At 54.1% G+C, this 18,622-nt stretch overlaps 1 protein-coding gene across 1 annotated transcript; it reads left to right on the forward strand.

The window, feature by feature from the left end:
* Positions 1 to 7,077: 7,077 nt before the first annotated feature.
* On the forward strand, positions 7,078 to 17,926 carry GDF6 (growth differentiation factor 6). Its single transcript, XM_036378638.2, has 2 exons — positions 7,078 to 7,414; positions 17,026 to 17,926. The coding sequence occupies exons 1-2, from the start codon at positions 7,078 to 7,080 to the stop codon at positions 17,880 to 17,882; spliced, it is 1,194 nt and encodes a 397-aa protein (XP_036234531.1). The 3' UTR covers positions 17,883 to 17,926.
* Positions 17,927 to 18,622: the final 696 nt, after the last annotated feature.

Here is an 18,622-nt window from a genome sequence, read left to right on the forward strand (position 1 = left end):
AAGCCCACTTCTGTCCACTATCAAAGCAATACCAAGGGTCAAAATGAATTTTTTACTTCCCAGGAGTTTGTTTTATTTGCCAGAGCCTATTCCATTGGTACCTCCCTGGTTTGGATCTGTATGCAGTGACTCTCCTGCACTGCTCCTGAAGGGTTTCTCTAGGGCAAATGGCTCCAGGTCATGGTCTGGGAAGGCAGTAAGCAACACCCAGCGGGCTCGGCAGAGCTAGCACTGGTGGATTGCTTTGAACTAATGTAAGGAAAAATTAAATTTTCCCTACCAAGAAAATAATTGACAGTGTCATGGTGGGAAGCAGATCCTGTCCTGAAGAGATTGTAGCTGAAACAATGAATAGGCAGAAACAACAGTAAGGAGACACATGGTGACACTCCTGGGGTAGTGTGAGTAGGGATGAGATTGGTACCCACACCTCTGAGGTGTCACATAAGTGCTCATTTTCTCCCCAGAACGGGTAAGAGAACAGTAACCAAGACATCTTGAAGTCATCTCAGGGTCTGTGAGAAAACCCAGCTGCCATGATCCACGTGGCCATGCAGTGCTGAAGTGACAAGAGGGACCTGAAGGAAAAAGAGATGGATGAGAAAGGAATTGTAAAATAAAAGGATGCAAATAAATTTCTTTGTGCTGTTAGGCCAGACTGCAGTGATGCAACAGTTGAATAGACTCCTTCATCTTCTTTTTAAAGGAATTTCCTCTATGTCCCTGTCCCTGTCCAGTCAGAATGCGTGGTTCTGATCATTCATAACAGCAAGCATCATTTAATAGCACCAGCTTGAGTGACGCCAAAGATAGAAGTCTTTCCCCCCAAAAAGATGGAAGTATTCCCCCCCAAAAAACCCAAATACACAGTTAAATCTAACTTATCAAAACTGTACGTATTCTTACATAGAAGGAAAAAGTGCAAAAAAATTCTGCAAATTATTTTGCCTTTTTTCTAAAATGTGAAGTTACTGTGCATATATGAGCTCCCACACTTCCTGAAGCAAAGAACAGCCCTAGGCATATGGCCACTCAGTATAAAAGACAAAAAATAATGTAATTCAGCCCACAAATTGAGGGCTGAATTCTGCTGGATTTGAGTTCCTTTTGTGTCCTATAAAATTAGGAATTGTGGATATCAAAGAAAAAATGCTGAGTATCCTCCAGGGCTGGTTCATAGCCTCACAGAAATTCAGACTAAAAAGAAAACAACAAATTAAAGTCCCACAAAATTCCTCAGAACAAAGAAAACTGCATCGAAGCAACAGCTTTCACTTTTACCCCCTCAAGAGCTGAAATAAGCAGGCACTGAGGTGGTAAGCAGTTCTCATCCTGCCACCAGCAGCAGGATATACATTCTTTAGAAATTACAGAAATTGTCTGATTTAGGAGAGTAGCTGAACAAATTAGAAATGATGGTGTGAGTGGGGGTTTGGTTTATATAGTGGAGTTCCAAGACAGAAATACAGATTATGACAGGTTAATGGAGACTGTGACATTCCCTATACGTGTAAATAAACACTGAATTTGAGAACCTCTGTTTTCCCCAAGCACTAGTAAATAAAAGTATAACAGCGACTTCGTGTAAAGTAACCATATGCTTATAATTATACAAATATTGTGGATCCCTTGTGTGAAATTTCACATCTTTATTGCGTCTATTTTAATGTTTACAAAGTTAGCAGTAATTTTTCAAAATCAAATCTATCCTAAACAGGAAAAACAATTTCCTACATCATTTTAATTTTCTACACCAGAGCAAATGAAAGCAGAATCACTGTTGAAAACTTCTTCCCTTTCTCCTGATCTATAGGCTGCAATTTGTTTTCCTGATGTCAGGATGTGTTTTGATGCACCAAGAATGCAGGAGTGGCTTCACTCTTCACGTCCATGTATTAAGTTTTTAACTGTGAGTGAGAGACAATGTGGTTCTAATCTAAGACAGGGACAAAAATGTAGAGAGCTTGCAGAGAAGCAAAGTTGCCACTGTTTTGTGGCAAAATAAAACACTGCAAAAAGCAGCAGTGATGCATAGGCTTAGCCCTGCTCCTTCTCCCGACTTTTCTTGTGAAAAGACAAACTGCCAAAAGTAGGAGCAAAAGGAAGAGAAATGGGAAAGCCTGTCCCCATGCTGTGGGGCTGCACAAGCCTCCACTGAGCTGGAACATGGGGGGACTCAGCTGGAAGAGCTCTGCTGGCTGTGGGGCGCTGGGAGAGGTGCAGATCCTTGTGGGATGCTTGGAAAGTGAAACAGGATTTTCTTTGGAGGACCACAATGCAGGAAACACTTCAGACTCCTAAAGCAACCCTATTTATTTGGGTATGCTCCTTTGTCTGCTGTTAGTTCATACACCATAGTTTGGGCAATTAAAAATCTTGATCTGCTTAGACTTTTGAGGATTATGTTGATGGTTTGGAGATGGGGCTGAAATAAATATGTTTAGGAAAAAAGGATGGTTTTCTGTGTAAAGAAAAAAAAATTGGCTACTGTGACGGTCCAGAATGAGGGCAGTAGAGAAGGAGCTTGGTGCTCTATCTCAGAAGATACTCTCAGCCAAGATCAGGGCAGCTCAGCTGGGAAGGAGGCAGGGAGAGGATCTGGCCCATTATCCATAACAGAAGATCCATGTGGGGAAGGGCAAACAACTCCTGGGCCAAAATATAGCTACTGAAAAATAAATATTCCTGCCAGTGTGAAACACTGAAAACCAACCTTTACAGGAGCACTGCAGAAAAGATTAGAGGTGCTAAAAATGCTGAGGCTAAAAGAGTAAGAATTTAATGCCTCAGAACCTTTGGAAAAAAAAATTCCCATTTTCAAAACCAAGGCTTGTGGAGGCTGGTGTTTTGCTGAAAACCAGCACATATGGACTACACGGGCAGTTTGGAAAATGTGCTAACTGCTGTGCTGGTAGGAATCCCTGCCCCCTGATTATGTGGTGTAACCACAGCCTTTTTGGAGCCTATTGTGCTAAAGTGGGGAAAAACCCATAGTTTGAGGGGGTACATTTTCTAGTCATCCTAATAAAAAATGATTTTGTTCACAGAAATAAAAATCCTACAACAAATCGTTCATGTTAAAACAAGTATCAACCTAGATGCAAAAAAAACCAAACAAAAAACGAACTAAGGGGGAATGTCTACAAACTGATCAACTCTGTATTCATATCCCTTATGTACCACAGAAAGTCTTACAAATGACCACAAACCAGAGGTGAAATGACTGATGTTTACATCTTAGTTCGACCACTTTTCAAGGATTAATTTCCGTCATTCTTCCTCAACATGGCTGCTCACATTATGGTTATAGCAAGAGAAATTTCCATTAAACTTCCAGATGAAAGAGATCGCATTTGATTTGGACTGCTTCCTGACTTTCAAATTTGTCTCCATTCATTTGTACTTTTCTCCAGAATAGCAAATTCACAGAAAGAAAAAATGTGAAAGATAGGATGTTTTAAGCAGTTTTAAACTAGTTTTAAAACTGCATTTTTGCAGTCTCCAAATTGCTTTAGTTCTGAGAAACATATTTGAAGTAAAAAAAAAAATGTTACAAAATATGTATAATGCAATTATAAACTGAAATCTGGCCAAGTTTTATTGTTGAGAAAACCAGAAAGGAAACAAGTTTTTAAAACACTATTCTTCTTGCTGGTGGCTGCTATTATTTTACTCTTTTTATTGTTGCTGCCATTATTTCACTCTTTGCCATGCACTGAAGTGGGGATCTCAAGTGTCTCACAGGCACTGATTCATTCTCATGCTGCCCCACGAAGTGCCCACTCCTGCCTGCAGTTCTCAGGTCCAGTTCCACACAGTTTTCTCAGGGACAATCAAAACCAAAGCTTCTTAAGATGGCTCAATATATTCAAGTCCCTCTCAGTGACCTGACTGTGTTGCTCCATGAGGCGCCACAATTGTTGTATCCCCACAGTTCCTTGCTCTGTCATTCCCTTAAGTGACTGTCTGGGCAATTAGCTGTATTGTACAATGGCATTGTATTCCAAAATGGCACGGGGACAACCCCTGAGCAACCTAAAGCTCTGAGAAACTCTGGAAAAAAAAAACTCTGGAAAAAAAAAGCTCTGGAAAGCAGCACTGTATGTTTATGGCTGTCACTGCTACCTGTGTGCACTCTCACCCGCTAAGCAACAGCCTTGCAGGGGAGCATCTGCCTCAGCAGGGCCACAAGAGCCAGAGGAAAGGCCTTGTTGGCTGCAGAGGGCTTCAAGTCAGGCCCCTGATAAAGAAGTGACAGTGCAAAGCAGCCATCCAAGTCAATTTTAGAGAATGCGTTAAAACATGCAAAAGCAGCAGGTAGAAATTAAATCAGGCTGATGGAAGTTGCTCTTGAGACCTTGCAGCTTTGCATTAGCATGAAACCACCTCCCCTTGGGAGAGGAGGAGGCCAAGGGAGGAAAAAGCCGAGAACAAAGAGGGAAGAGGAGAGACAGACCAAGAGACAAAGGCAGGAAGGGAACAGACACTCCGGGAGCACCAGAGGGGACCCTGGAAACCAGCAGAGTGAGAGTGGGAAAGGGCAGCTGTGCAGCAGCAGCAGCATTTGGGACCACAAGGAGGGGATGTGGGAAGTGGGAACAATATCAGAAAAGAAAAACAGGACAATGAAATACAGCAGGAGAGAAAAGAAAGAGCCTGGGGGGCTAGGGTTGGGCAGAAGTTGACGGAGGAGAAACTGGAGCTGGGCAGCTGATTGGAGATAGCCAGCAGGAGCATGGAATAAGTGAATAGGACACAAAAGGGGCAGAAGGAAACAAAAAAGTGATGATAAGGCTCCGGAAGGAACTGGGTCATGGCAAGAAAAAAATAGGCAAAATGCTAAGTACAAGGCAGAAAGGATGGGAGTGGCAAAGGGGAGCAGAAGCAACAAAAATGAAGCATCAGAAAAGAGAAGCCAAAGGGACAGGAGGAGGGGGACGCTCCCAGTGCAGAAAGCAGCTGATGAAAAGGAAGGGTATTGGTCAGAAGGGTGTCAGTGAAGCCAGAGGATACAGAGGAGGAGTGAAAGCACAATAAATAAAAGGGGGTGAAGAAATGGGACAGAATGAAGTGGGAAATGGTTTTGCAGAACACTTGCCTCATTTCTGCACTGTCACTGATACTTTTTTGTAGCCCTGTCTCTTCACAGTTCATCTGCCAGCACCTCGCAGTACATCTATCGTGCTAAAAAGAAGCCAAGGCAATGATGGGCCCCTTTCTCTAATCCCAGCTGTATGATGTGTCCCACATCCACATGGGCACATCCAAATGGCTATCTGGGGACAGCCCCTGGCACAAGCCATAACTTGTAACAGACCTGGGTATTGGCTGGGAAAGTGCTAGTTGGCATGGGCCAAAACCACACCAGGGAGCTCTCTAAGCCATGTATGGAGGGTTGCAGGACAATGTGAGCTCCTGCCTCGGAATTATCTTTTTTTCTAGTAGAGATGCAGTGTGGTTCACTTGGAACCTGAGCCTGTCACTTGCTTTGAATGTTCCCCTTGTGTTCCTCATAGTCCCTAGGGTCTCTCCATAGGAGATGGGGAACACAGTGGGACTAAGCACCCTACAGGCAAACTGGGATGTGCCAGGCTAGAAGCCTGCTTCATATGCTCTCTCAGGGTCTGCCTCATCCCACAGATCCTCTGTTGCACTGGGAGTGGTGCCAAAGCCCAGGCATGAGCTGCTCTCAGTGGAAAGATGTGAACAGGGAAGAAGACAAGTCCTCAAGTCCAGTGTATGACTGCATGAAGAATGGCAGCTGATGGAGGAGCATAGTCAGAGATCTCAGATTCCCTTTATTTACTATGGACCAGGCTTTCACAGCTAAACACACATGACCTCTTACTGGAATTAGAGGAAAACCCACCAGTAGCAGAGTTGGGGCAGACAGGAGAGGTAGGAAGAAGTGGACAATGGGAGATCAGGACAGGAAAGGAGGAACACTCAGCACAGGGCAGAGGAAAGCCACATGGGGAAGTGGAAGAGGGTGGTTTGTGGCTGCCTGCAGCAGCAGTGCCATGGATCAGGCAGGAGTATGAGAAGGTGAAGGAGAAGAAAGTAGTGATCAGGACAGGTAGAATGATGCAAGCATGTTAACTGTGCTTTGTCATGGCTGTGAACCCTAGACAGGTGGCTGGATGAAGCCATTGGAGAACAGACACCAGTTCTATGCTGAAGGATGCACCTCGGAAAAGCCAAATGAAAAGGGGTGGGTGAATTTCTGAATCCTTGTATTTCTGCTCCACTGCTGTCTTTTGCATGACCAGGACAAGGCAAATGTGTGCCCTGCCTGCCCCAGGCTACCCTGACTATCTTGACAGTGCTGACTGCCCAGTAGTGCTCAGCGCTGCTTTTTGCCAGGCCCCACCCTGGCACTGTGCTCCACTTGGGCTGGTCCCCTCTTGGTGGCTGATTTGCAGATTTTGAGACAAGGAGAATGGTCTCTGGCTCTCCCTATGTTTTCCCCTCCTTCTCTAATGGGTGTCAGGGCCAGCCTCAAGGCTGCTAGCTACATGGGCCCTGGCACATCCCAGTGTGAGACCCTCGCCACCAAATTCTCCTTCTTACAAGACCCCTGCTTTGTGCCAAGTTTTCGGGCACGTAGCCACGGGAATACAAAGACCCTCAAGCAAAATCATTAGCATCACACGAATCTGCCCACACTTAAACCTGGAGAACCTGTGAGGCACCTGAACAGATGTCATCACCGCTGGGTCGATGAGAAGCGGTACCCGAGAGGTGGCAGCAAGACGCGCGGCATCTCTCTCCGGCCCTCGCGTCCGCTTCCCGCGTGGAGAGCACAGCGGGGAGGGAGCAAAGGGACCCCCAAGCGCCCGACCAGGGTGTCCCGCCCCGCCGCGGACCGCCCCGCGGGGCGGGCTGGGTGCCCGCACAGGGCGGTGCGCGGCGGGGCGGTACCCACGGGGCGGGGCGGGCGGCTGCGGGCCGAGCCCGCCCGGGTGCAGTCGCCGCTCCGCGCCGCGCCGCCGCGCAGTCCCCGCGCCGCTCCGTGGGCCGCCGGAGCCGCACGTCGGGCCGCCCTCCTCTTCCTCCCTACCGCCGCCGCCTCTCGCTATGAATGCACGCCGGGCCCTGCTCTCCGCCGCCTTGCTCGCCAGCCTCCTCTGGGATTTACCTTGCTGCCTCCCGGCTTCCCTCCCTGCCTCCTCGGAGCTCGCCGCCTCCTCCAAAGGTGGTCGCAGCCGCAGAGTGCCGCGGTCCCCACGGGAAAGCCGCCCGCGGCAAGGGGGACACGCCATGGACCGGGCGCTCCCACGGGCGGAACCCCACGAGTACATGCTGTCTCTGTTCAGGACTTACTCTATCGCGGAGAAACTGGGCATCAACGCCAGCTTTTTTCAGTCGTCCAAATCCGCCAACACCATCACTAGTTTTGTAGACAGGGGACGAGGTAAGTTCTGCCCCCCTCTGCCCCTCCCGTTTCCCCCGGGGCTGCGGGTGCCCCTTCCCGCTGCGCTCCGCGGTACGAGGCTGCCGTCCCGCGGAGCCTGGTGCTGGGGAGGTGGGAGCGCGCTGCAGCGGCCACCGGTGCTGTTCCCCTCCCCGGTGTTGCAGGCAAGTGCAGATCTCTCGGTGAATTGGGAGTCGCGGTGTTTTATTTTAAAGCAAACGGTCCCGCGGCACTAAACCCAAGCCGAGGCAGCCCTAAGTGCCGCGTGCGAGAAACACGAGTGTTCCTCCCCGAATCGTCATGGGGTGGTAGAAAACACGCCGCAGCTTTGCAGGCGGAATTTGGGTGTAAATTCAACCTTGAAAAAAAATTAAATATCGCTCTTCTGGTTTCTTTCCACCCGCCGGATAAAGGGTGGCTCTTATCGACGCGGCTGCACGGCGAAAAGAAAGTTTAAACTGACCGAAAGCGAACATCTTCTGCCTGAGGCTGCTCTCGCCTCGGGTCGCGTTATCGGGGTTACCTGGAAGAGCCCCGGCCCCTTCCGAGAGCGCAGGGACTGGGACCCTCCGGCTCCGCTTGCAGGGGGGCAGCGTGCAGCCCAGGTACCGCCCGGTACCGGGACTCAGCGATGGGGCGGCCGGACTTGACGTCTGCTCGGGGCCGCATCCTTTGAGCTGTGTGCGGGGTTGGTCCTCACGCACCCCCGGGCCGGGATTGGCAGCGGGGCCCGCTACCCCGGGCCGCAGAGCTTCCCGGGCAGCATCGGTGCCGCGGGGCTCCCGGGCCCCCTCCGTGACCTGCAGCCCCGGCCGGGGCCCTCCTGGGCTTCTCTCTCGTCATCGTATCGCTCGTACCCGGCGCCGCGCGTGCACATTTCTCGTCGATCCAGAGTAAAATTTCTCTTCCATAAAAACGCCCCCCTGCCCCTTTCATTCCCTCCCCCTTTTTTCGTTACCCTGGTTGTGAGCCATTAAGAACAGACTAATTAACAGGTTCTTAATGAAGATTGCGCTTTCGTTCCTCCCCCTCTCCCACATCTGAAGACCCTCCCCTCCGTCCGCGCCTCCTCGGGCGCTGGTGTACCTGCCGGGGCCTGGCAGCGCCGGGAGCCGGGGCAGCTCGCCGCCCTCCCGCCGTGTCCCAGCCGTTTTAGGGCAAAACACAGCGCCGGGAAAATCACACGGCTCACTGGAGCTGCAGAAGCCGATCGCCCCAAACCAAATCGAACCGAACCCAAACTGAGCCCCTTCACCGCCTCCCCGAGCCGGAAGCTTCTCCCCGCCCACGGCCCCCGAGGCTCGGCCCCTTGCCCCATTGCTACCCCGGGCTCGGGGAGTTCTTTCCGCGGCGGAGCTCGGCGGGGCTCTTCGCCTCCCGCCTCGGTCGCGCCTCTCCGGGCTCGGGAGGACGCGTGGGAGCGCCCACAGTATGTGCCCCCCGCGGTCGGAAGCCCGCAGACGTTTTCGAGGGGAAAGGGGACAAGGGGTTTTGCTCTCCGCCTTCGCCTTATTGGGGTCGTTTTCTTTGTCGCTGTTAAAAGCGGGGGTGGGGGAAGAGGACCCGCTTTCTAGAAACACGGTTTCGAAAATTCAGTCGTCAGAAAGGAGCTGGACCGCTCCCCCTGACGGAGAGGAAACGGGGTGCTGATCCTGCGAGCTGCAGGAAATGGAGCCGCGCTCAATATCATCTTATTCTTGATAACCAGAAGAAAGACAGTTAATTTAACAAATTTAGCTCATCTCGCTGCATGTGAGATTCTACTCCGGGGGAAGTGATTTGCTAACAGAAGTACTGGTTTGATTAAGGAAAAGCCTCACTTTTCCCCATTGATTTTGATTTGATGTGTCACAGGCTGTGACCTTCTGCTGGACCTTCTGAGGGTTGCTTAGCATCAAGCCACTGATTGGAGTATTTCAACTCAGTGATCTAATTGAGTGTTCATGTCATAACATATCAAATATTGTCTAGTCTCCCATAATGAAGTGGACCAGCCGATGGCACATCACCAAAAAACTTCAAGAGAGCTTCCGTTCCTCTGAAGTGGTAGCTATTTTACTGCCCACCTCCCCGTGGGCTCCTAGCCCAGTTAATTGGCGAACTGGAGTTGTGCTGATGATGAACAGTCTTTGCTCAGGGAAAGCGGGGAAGGGGGGGCAGATTTTCTGTCACTTCATTTGCAGACAGTACAGCCTCCCAAATTGACCCAATTAGATGGGCTGCTCTTTACCTAAGCGGCAGCTCCAGAGGGGGGATATGGCGGTGGCCGCCCCACCTGCCGCACGCCATCCTGCATGGCAGCATTTCGGGGGGACAGCAGCCCGCAGAGGAGCGCGAAGCAACTTGTAGTCCTGCCGAGAAGCGCCCTTCCCGTACGAGGCGGGCTGCTGTGCCTGCGTGTCCGGCGGGGCCGCCCGGCGCTCGGCTCTGAGCGGCAGCAGCTCCCGGCCGCAGCAGCCCCGAGCCCGCCCGTCCCACCGCCCTCCGAGGCTGCGGGGCAGAGCGCTTCGGCGCAGACACCGACAGCCGCTTCCCGTGGCTTCGCTTCTTCCCTTCCCGCTTGAAGCTAATAAGATCGTTTTCAGGGTAGCGCGAGAGGGAGTGAAGACTCACTACTGCTTTATACATATATGCTTCTTCCCCCGTCGGTAGAAAGAGAGGAGAAAGGGGGGAAAGGGTTTGCGATTCCCCCTTCTCCACCCCCTACCGCCCCCCACTCGCTCCCCCTTGTTACGGTCGCAAGATCAGACAGGACCTAGCTGAATGTAGGAAAATTACTGTTGGCACATGAAGTAACTCATTAAAACGCAGATGGTGCTCTCACTGGCCTCAGGACCCCCAGCATTGGAGCTCCACAGTAAGGCAGGACAATTAGGAGCTGCAAGGACTCCACCAGGCAGGGGAAGAAAAAAAAAAAAAAAAGAGAGAGCGGGAGGGAGCTGGAGAAGGGAGTTATAAACAAGCAATCCCACAGCTAGCAAGAAACGCGGCATGGCTAGGAACAGATAGAAAACAAAAAAGAAATAGCTGGAGTGCGAAGAAGCACGATTTTCGAAAGAATCTCCGTGGAAAGGGATTGCTACGAGGGCCGGCTGCTGCGAGTGCCCCTCGCCTCACCCTTTTGTGTCTGCAGAGCCCGCAGCACCGGCACCAAGGCAGGGCTCCCGCATACGAAATGCTGCGGTCCGTGCCTAAGGGACGGCGACATCGAAATAGGTCAAGATCGTCTCCTTCTTCCCTCCCCGTTTTCTTTATGCGCTTTCGCGTTCCAGTTGGAAGGCAGCTGATTCGGATGGGCACAGATCCGAACATCGTTATTTTGCTCTTGCCATGAGGGTTGTGAGGGTGGTGAATAGACGACTAGGACGAAAGGGGGATCCCGTGTGCAGTAACTGAAAATGGCCCGGCTGTGCATGTGGCAGACGAAAAGAATGTAAATCTCACTTGAAGTTCATCTCGTACAACATATTTATGCAAAACAGCGGGTTTCTGGGTGGACCGAAAGCTGCAATGTAGTGTAATCTGTGCAGAGCCTTTGCCCAAGCAGTGTTGTCGTTGGCAGAAGGAAAATGAAATATAAACAGGGAAGTATTTTAATGGGAAAGGAGGGAATTCACAACTGTTAATTATTTGGTGACCTTGTATTCGATTTGTTTGAGCCCCTTATAAAAGCACTAATGCAGACCAGACGGCCGGAGCGCGGCAGCGAGCTGCCGCTCCTCATCCCCGCCGTGCACCCGGGAAAGGAGCGAGCGGCCCGGCCCAGCCCGGCCCGGCTCGGCTCGGCTCGGCCCGGCCGGGCCCGGCGGGGCCTCCGCGCGCGCGGAGCCGGTGGCGCGGGGGCGGGCGGGGCGCGGCGGCGGCTCCGCGCTGCCGGTGCCGGGAGGTGCTTCGGGGGTCGGTGTTTTACCCCCCGAGCTGCGGGAGCTGCGGGAGGGAGCGGAGCGCGGGGCCGGGGCGCGGGCGGAGCGGAGCGCAGCGTCCCCTCGGCGGCTGCGCCTCTCGCCGCTTCCCAGTGAAAATAGGGGCAGACGGCGGGGGGAGTATTTTTTAGTTTATCTTTAGTTTGTTTGTTGTCCCTGGAGAAGGCGCGGGGGCTCGCGCACGGGAGGGCGGTCCGGGAAGCGGCGCCGGGAGCTCCGCAGATCAGGCAGCTCGGCGGGGCGGTGCGCTGCCGCGGAGCCGCTCTGCTAACAAGACGAGTAATTAACGCATATCAAACTACTCCGCTGGCTCATTTCGGACCTGGTCCTGATTTTTTTCGTTATTATATATATTTTTTTTTCATCCAGAAATCCTCCTGCGGGACTTGCTAAGAGGTTGAATTTTTTTTTTTTTTTTTTTTTTTTTGAGGGGGGGACACGTGGGGGACGGAGGTCCGAGGTCTCCGCCTCGGAGCTGTGTAGTTTCCGCCGCCCGCGGGGAGATGCTGTGCCGCAGCTGGGCTGGCCCCAACCGGCAGCCGAGTGGCCCGCGGGGAGAAAATCCGGCGCAGGCCAGGGCCACTCGGTGCTGGGCACGGCAGTGGGGCGCCTCGCCCTCCTCATTTACCTCCTCCCTTCATAGTAGGAAAAAAAACCCAAAACGGTCGATCGGAGAAAACCCTCCTTTCCTTGCGATTTCAGGGCAGGCTGAAACTGAGAGTAGGAGTCCTCTCGTGCCTGAAGCCTGATTTATGAGCGAAAGGGGATGTTTCAGTCTTTGCTAGCTATGGCCAAATCTGTATGCTCTGCTGCTGTATCTTAGCGCTTCCACATTTATCGCTCAGTAATATTTTTGCTTCATTTCTTAGCTCCAAGCGCTGAGAATATTAGGGCCGATTTTCTCAATACGAATAATTTCGGAGGAATTATTTCTCCTCCGTCGAAGTATTTCGGGTAGCGTAAGCACCGCAAATGGGGAAAGGGAACGATATTGGGTTAAGGTCTGTTACAGCAGGTAGAAACCCCGCAAGGAAGCTCCCGTCCGCCTCGGCGCATCTCCTGGGACGATGCCGACAGCCGAGGGCCCGGAGCCTTGCGGGACGTGTCCCGCGGGTGTTGCAGCGATCCCTCTATGCCCGAGGGCCGAGAGTCGCTCGTGGCGAGCGGGAGAGTGGGGCAAGGGGCAGGCAGCCTTGCCGGAGCAGGTACGGTACAGCGGTGATCAAAGGTACATCACAGCCAGGTGCCTCCCCGCTCCGAGGAGAGAAAAAAAAATAAAAAAGGAAAAGAAAAAGAAAGAAAGAAAAGAAAAGAAAAGAAAAGAAAGAAAAGAAAAAGAAAGAAAAGAAAAAGAAAAGAAAAGAAACAGCCCTCCAACAGCTAGTTAGTGTTTTTTGGCAGGATTGGGAATTCGTCCGAAGAAGGTGTGGTCTTTCTCGGTTACTCGATAGCGAAGCGAACGATACATTTAAATCTAATCACTCGGTGTAATAAAAAACCGCGGCGAGGCAGGCGCTGGGAGATGTGGAATTGAAACCCGGAGAAATACCACACATGGAGAGTCAGCCCCTTGTTTCCACAGCTTGGGTAACGCTCCGAAAGAAATACCTGTCAGCCTTGCGACTCCGCAGACAACGTGTGGGCAGACCTTCGCAATTAGGGACAATATATGTTTTAATTTCCAGATTATTGTTGTGCGAGTGTCTGCAAAGTGTCTTTAAACTGAAAATGTGCTTTTGGTTTGCGAGTTTAAATATGGCTTGAAAGAGAATTTGGGAATGGGAAAATTCTTCTTGAATGTGGTTTGGGTATAATTTGCAGTGATGTAAAGTTAAGATCTGAGCCCTGATGAATTGGCTGGGAGCCCAGTACCTGATCTGCCATGAAAAGGGAAACTTTGTGTAGCCTTCGTTAACCCCCGTCTCTCCTCAAAGCCCAGACTGCGGCGAGAAAGCGACCCGGGAAAAGGGAGAGGCTTCACGCAGGGAACTGAGGGAAACGTCCCAATCCAGTCATACATTCAGCTTCGGAGATGCTGAAACCGCAGCCACCGCACGGCGAAGGAAAACGTGGGGGAAGGCGGGCGGGACCCGGCGCAGCCCCCGGCCCGGCCCGGCCCGGCTGCGGGAGCACCGGGCACGCCGCTGCCCGAGCGCCTCGCGGGGGGCAGAACGGAGTAGGGCTGCTCTCTCCCATCCGCCACTGACACATTCTGAAATTTCAGACAGACCTACTCCCTCCTTCTGTCCCTCCTTCCTGCTCCTAATATTTTATTTTCGCCCGAAAAAAAAAAAAAGAATAAACTACGGAGAGTCGAAATAGAACAAATACTTATGCGGAGCAAACATTCATCTACATTAACGCTACAAATATAAACACACCTCTCCGGTGCATTTTCAGCCCAGTTGGGATGACTTTGCTGTTCGCACCAAGTATTTCGGTAACGGGAATATCTGTAAGGACAGCTTCAGCTGGCCTGAGAAAAAGGCAGATCTCGAGCTGGCTGTTAGAAATCTCAGGTTTTACCCCATTCGCTCCTTGGGTTTAAAGGAAAATTGAAGAGGACAAGCCCCTATCCGTTGTGCACTGCTCACGGGGAGAGGGACAGTCAGGGTGTCCCTGCGCCGTCTCTGCTGCCGCTCTTTGTGCGCTGGGAAGGCAGCAGCTTCGCTGGAACAAAGGGTCCCCAACCCAGACCCATCTCTCCCCGTTTTGTGGAGGTTCCGGAGGTCCCGCTTTCCCTCCCCGCCCTCCGCTGCTTTTCCCACCCTCTCGACTGCGCTGGGAGCGAGCCAGTACTGGTTTAGGATTATGTATTCATCTGGAATTATTAGGTTACAAGAGTGAATAAATAGCGTTTATCTGATCGGATTCAAAGCTACTTATTTGAAACAACCGGCAGCCCTGCCCCTTTCCCTGCCCTCCCGAGAGAGGCACGGGAGCCGGCAGCTGCCTGAGCCAGTGGGACTTTTCCAGCACAGAGTTTCGGTGCTGCTGAAACCCATCTCAGATCTGCTTGACCGGGGGCACATTTCTCTGCAAACCGGCCGTGTCGCCAGCGTGCCATGCCACCGAGCAACCCGAACCAGCCGTGCAACGCCCCAAAGCCTCGCCAAACCGGAGTCTCAAAAGATGCTGCTTGGGGAGCACCCCTGAGCAAGCCTTTTGGCACCCACAGTGCCGGAGCTGGTTTCCTCCCGCACCGCCGGGTGACAAAGGTCTGCAAACCCTTTAGAGCCCATTTTCAGCAGCGGGGACACTTGGGGAATTCAGCCTCTCGCTGCTTCCCTCCCGTCTAAGCTGCATGCCTGGATGTTACCCCCGAATGGGATTACTTCCTGCGCCACCTGCGTGACGGTTCCTCGGGAAGGGGAGAGGCGCTGTCACCTTCCTTTCCCCTCATCCCTCAGGAAAGGGCTGCCCTTTCCCTGAAAGCTAAGACTGCCGGGCAGTGCTGCCTTGCTCCTGCACCGCGGCAGAGATATGGGGGACCCCAGGACCGTGGTGCTGGTCAAGAACAGGACAAGGATGAGTGTATGTGGGGCTGTCTGCTCCGGAGGGACAGCAGCACCCTCCTCACCCCCACCCCATGGCGACTGGGAGTATCAAAGAGAGCGAGCATCTCTCTCTGAAACCAGGCGTGACACCCGCCTCTCCATCCCCTAAAAGCAACGAGAGCGATTAAAAAGGAACCCGTGCCCAGGCCCGGCTCTGCCCACATGCTGGGGATAGCCACAGAAGAAGATGCTGATCTAGTTTCCTCGACGGTCGCTGGAACCCTTAAACGAAGGTCTGACGCATTTCGGCAGGGCCAGGAGATCGGTCTGCGCCCTGTCGGGTGCCCGGGTATCTGCAGATGCAGAAAAAAACCCCGAACCAAAACAAAAAAAAACCAACCAACCAACCAAACAAACAACCAAAACAAGACGACGAGAAAGAGGAGAAGAAGGAGGAGGACCTGCGCTTTCTTACCCGAGGGCTCATCCGCTTTTCTCAGAAGCTCCTAGGACCCCCTTGAAGGAGGAGGCAATGATACCAGAGATCTCCTGAGTTGTTGGACCCTCCTCCTGCAACCACGTGCACCTCAGCTCACGGCCCGAGCCTGTGCAGGGCAGAACTACCCCCACGCTCCCCCAAGACCCACAGGAGACTCATGGACCGAATCCTGGTCTGTACTTGCAGTGCTGATGAAACTGTCCAGCACCTCTAGGCAGCTCCCTATGGGTTTCACTTTTATTTTCACAGCTCAATAAAGCAGCTGTTGTCGTCACCTGGACTGTGACGACATTTTTCGGGCTCTGCTCGTGTTTTTTTCAGTCTCCTCCCGCACTCCCTGAGCGGGATGCACGACCAGGCTGCCTCTCGCCCCTCGCTGGGAAGGAGAAGCCCCACCGCGAGGAAACAGACAAGCCTGAAGTGTGAGGCGGACGCAGGGATCCGAAAGGCCTGGGTTCAAATTTTCCGGGATGCCTGAAAGGCCTGACGGATTCCGCATCGCTCCCGCCGGCGCGCAACCCCGGGGAGGCGGGGAAGCTCCGGCTCGGGAACTCCCTCTCCTTGCTGACTCCTCGTGCCTCGGTGCCGGGCGAGGCGGGGACAGCGGCCGTGCCCCGGGAGCCGGGCAGGTGTGCGGGGCCCGGCTCCGCAGCCCGAGATGCCGCCGGGGTGCGCGGCGCGGTCCGGGCGGGCGGCGGGGCCTCCCGCGGCGGCTCCCTAAGGGGCGAGGGGGACGCGCTCTTTAGGCAGCCAGGCTCCGCAGGGGGATCCCCTGGCCTGGCTGCGGGACAGGTCTTTTTCCCAGCAATTCCCGCTGTCCCTGCTGCACTCCACGCTCCATCTCCCTGCTGACGTCCAGGGGAACACGCGGCGAGGCAGGGCGACTGTCGAGTGTGCTAATCCGCACTGATTAACTGCACGTTAATCCGCATTGATTTTTTTACATCGCCGTGTCGCGTCTGAAGGTTTTTGGTTTGCATAAATCATCCCCTTGTCTCTCCTGCCCCGCAGGAGGTTCCCAGAGACCTGTCAGGTAGAGCCGAGGTTGTGAAACATACTGATTAGGGATCGCAATGACCTTTGATATCGATAAATAACAGGCGGGTGTATATTTCTTTAGTCTCTGTTTCTACCCCTGGGGCGGGCTGACTTTGGAAAAGCGGCGAGGGGCTGCTGAACAGAGGCTCCAGTGACACTTTTACTATAGAAATCTACACAAGCTTTACTAGCTTCTGGGGAAACACAGGGGCTTTGGGAATTTTTGTATTTGCTGGGTTGTAAACATTTTATTGGAAAGCAGCTCAAGGGAATCTGGTTTGCTTTCTGCGCTGCACTTTGTACACGGATGTGTCAAAAAAGAAGTCCAGGTTTTTCTCAGAGGAGCACGTGTATATGGGGCTGATAGGCAGAGGATGTGCGTGGGGCAGGGTCTGCCTCTAGTGCTGGAGAGCCGTCTCCTGTCTGGTGCGGGTTCTTCCATACTTCCTTTCCTTTCCATATTCTTCCCTTCTCCTTCTTTCTCTTCTCCCCGCCCTCCCCCGGTCCCGGTCCGGCCGGGGGTGGGGGGTGAGGCAGGCAGGCAGGAGCGGCCCCGGCCGGGCAAGCCGGCGGTGCTCCCTCCCTCTCCCGCCTCAGAGACCTCTCGGCAGATCCCCCCGAGCACAACTGACTGTAATTATTTTTATCTCGCAGACGATCTCTCGCCCGCTCCCTTGAGGCGGCAGCAGTATGTGTTTGATGTGTCGACCCTCTCGGAGACGGAGGAGCTCGTGGGGGCCGAGCTGCGGCTGTTCCGCCGGGCCCCGCGGGGCCGCCCGCCGCCCGCCGCCCCGCTGCACGTGCAGCTCTCCGCCTGCCTCTCGCCGCGACCGCTGGACTCCCGCGCCCTGGACCCGGCCCCGTCCGCCGGCTGGGAGGTGTTCGACGTGCGGCAGGGCCTGCGGGAGCAGCGGCCCCGGAAGCGGCTGTGCCTGGAGCTGCGGGCCTCGGCGCAGCGCGGCCCGCGGCGCTGGCTCGACCTGCGGGGCCTGGGCTTCGCGCGCCGGCCGCGGCCGCCGCAGGAGCGCGCGCTGCTGGTGGTCTTCACCCGCGCGCGGCGGCGGAGCCTCCTCGGGGAGCTGCGCGCCGAGCTGGGCGCGGCCCCGCCGCCCGCCGCCCGCCGCCCGCCGGCCCGGCGCCAGCGCCGCACCGCCTTCGCCAGCCGGCACGGCAAGCGGCACGGCAAGAAGTCCCGGCTGCGCTGCAGCAAGAAGCCGCTGCACGTCAACTTCAAGGAGCTGGGCTGGGACGACTGGATCATCGCCCCGCTGGAATACGAAGCCCACCACTGCGAGGGCGTCTGCGACTTCCCGCTGCGCTCCCACCTGGAGCCCACAAACCACGCCATCATCCAGACCCTCATGAACTCCATGGACCCCGGCTCCACGCCGCCCAGCTGCTGCGTCCCCACCAAGCTGACCCCCATCAGCATCCTCTACATCGACGCGGGCAACAACGTGGTGTACAAGCAGTACGAGGACATGGTGGTGGAGTCCTGCGGCTGCAGGTAGCGGGCGGGACGCCCCTCGGCGGCGGCCGGGTCTGCGTCTGGCGGAGGTGCGGCGGCGGCGGCGAGCGGGGCCCCCGTCCCGCGGCCGGGGCGGAGGGCACGGCGGAGGGCACGGCGGAGGGCGGCCCGGCGCCGGGGCTCCGCCGCGCTGCCCGCGGTGGCGGCGGGGGCTACGGCAGCGTCGGCCCGCGGCTGCCGGCGGGGAAGGGCGAGCGGGCCGGGCAGGCGGCGAGGCCCCCGCCCGGTCCCTTCCCCGCTCCCCTCTCCTCCCCCGGGGTTTATCTGGCGATCTATCCTCCTCCCTCCAAAGGTGAAGGCAATTTACCAAGTACAAAAAGAGTCGGGGGAGGGAGAGGGAGCAGACTGATCCCTCTCTCTGAAGTTGCTCTGAAGAGGGCTGTTTCATTTCTGCCCTCTCTCTTTCACATTCCTGCAAGCTTACCAGCCAGAAATAGCCTATGCCCCCCCCACCCCCCCTTCCCTCTCTCCCCACAAGAGAAAAAAAATAGAAAAAAGAAAATCGAGAGTTTCTTAAGATTATAATTATCAGCTAGGTTTTATTTTAAGACAACAAACTGTGAAGAGCGAAGTGTTACAGAAAGCACAACCGGGGTGGACTGGAAAGGAAACTGCTTCGGGTCCCACGAAGAGTGCGAGGATGCCATTGCCAGGTCTCTGGGTAGCTGTGTCTCGGCGGCCCTCGCAATTTGCAGCAGTATTATATGCAAATGTTGTGCTGGA

This window comes from Molothrus ater, chromosome 1 (assembly GCF_012460135.2).
Source record: "Molothrus ater isolate BHLD 08-10-18 breed brown headed cowbird chromosome 1, BPBGC_Mater_1.1, whole genome shotgun sequence".
Classification (NCBI taxonomy): Eukaryota; Metazoa; Chordata; class Aves; order Passeriformes; family Icteridae; genus Molothrus; species Molothrus ater.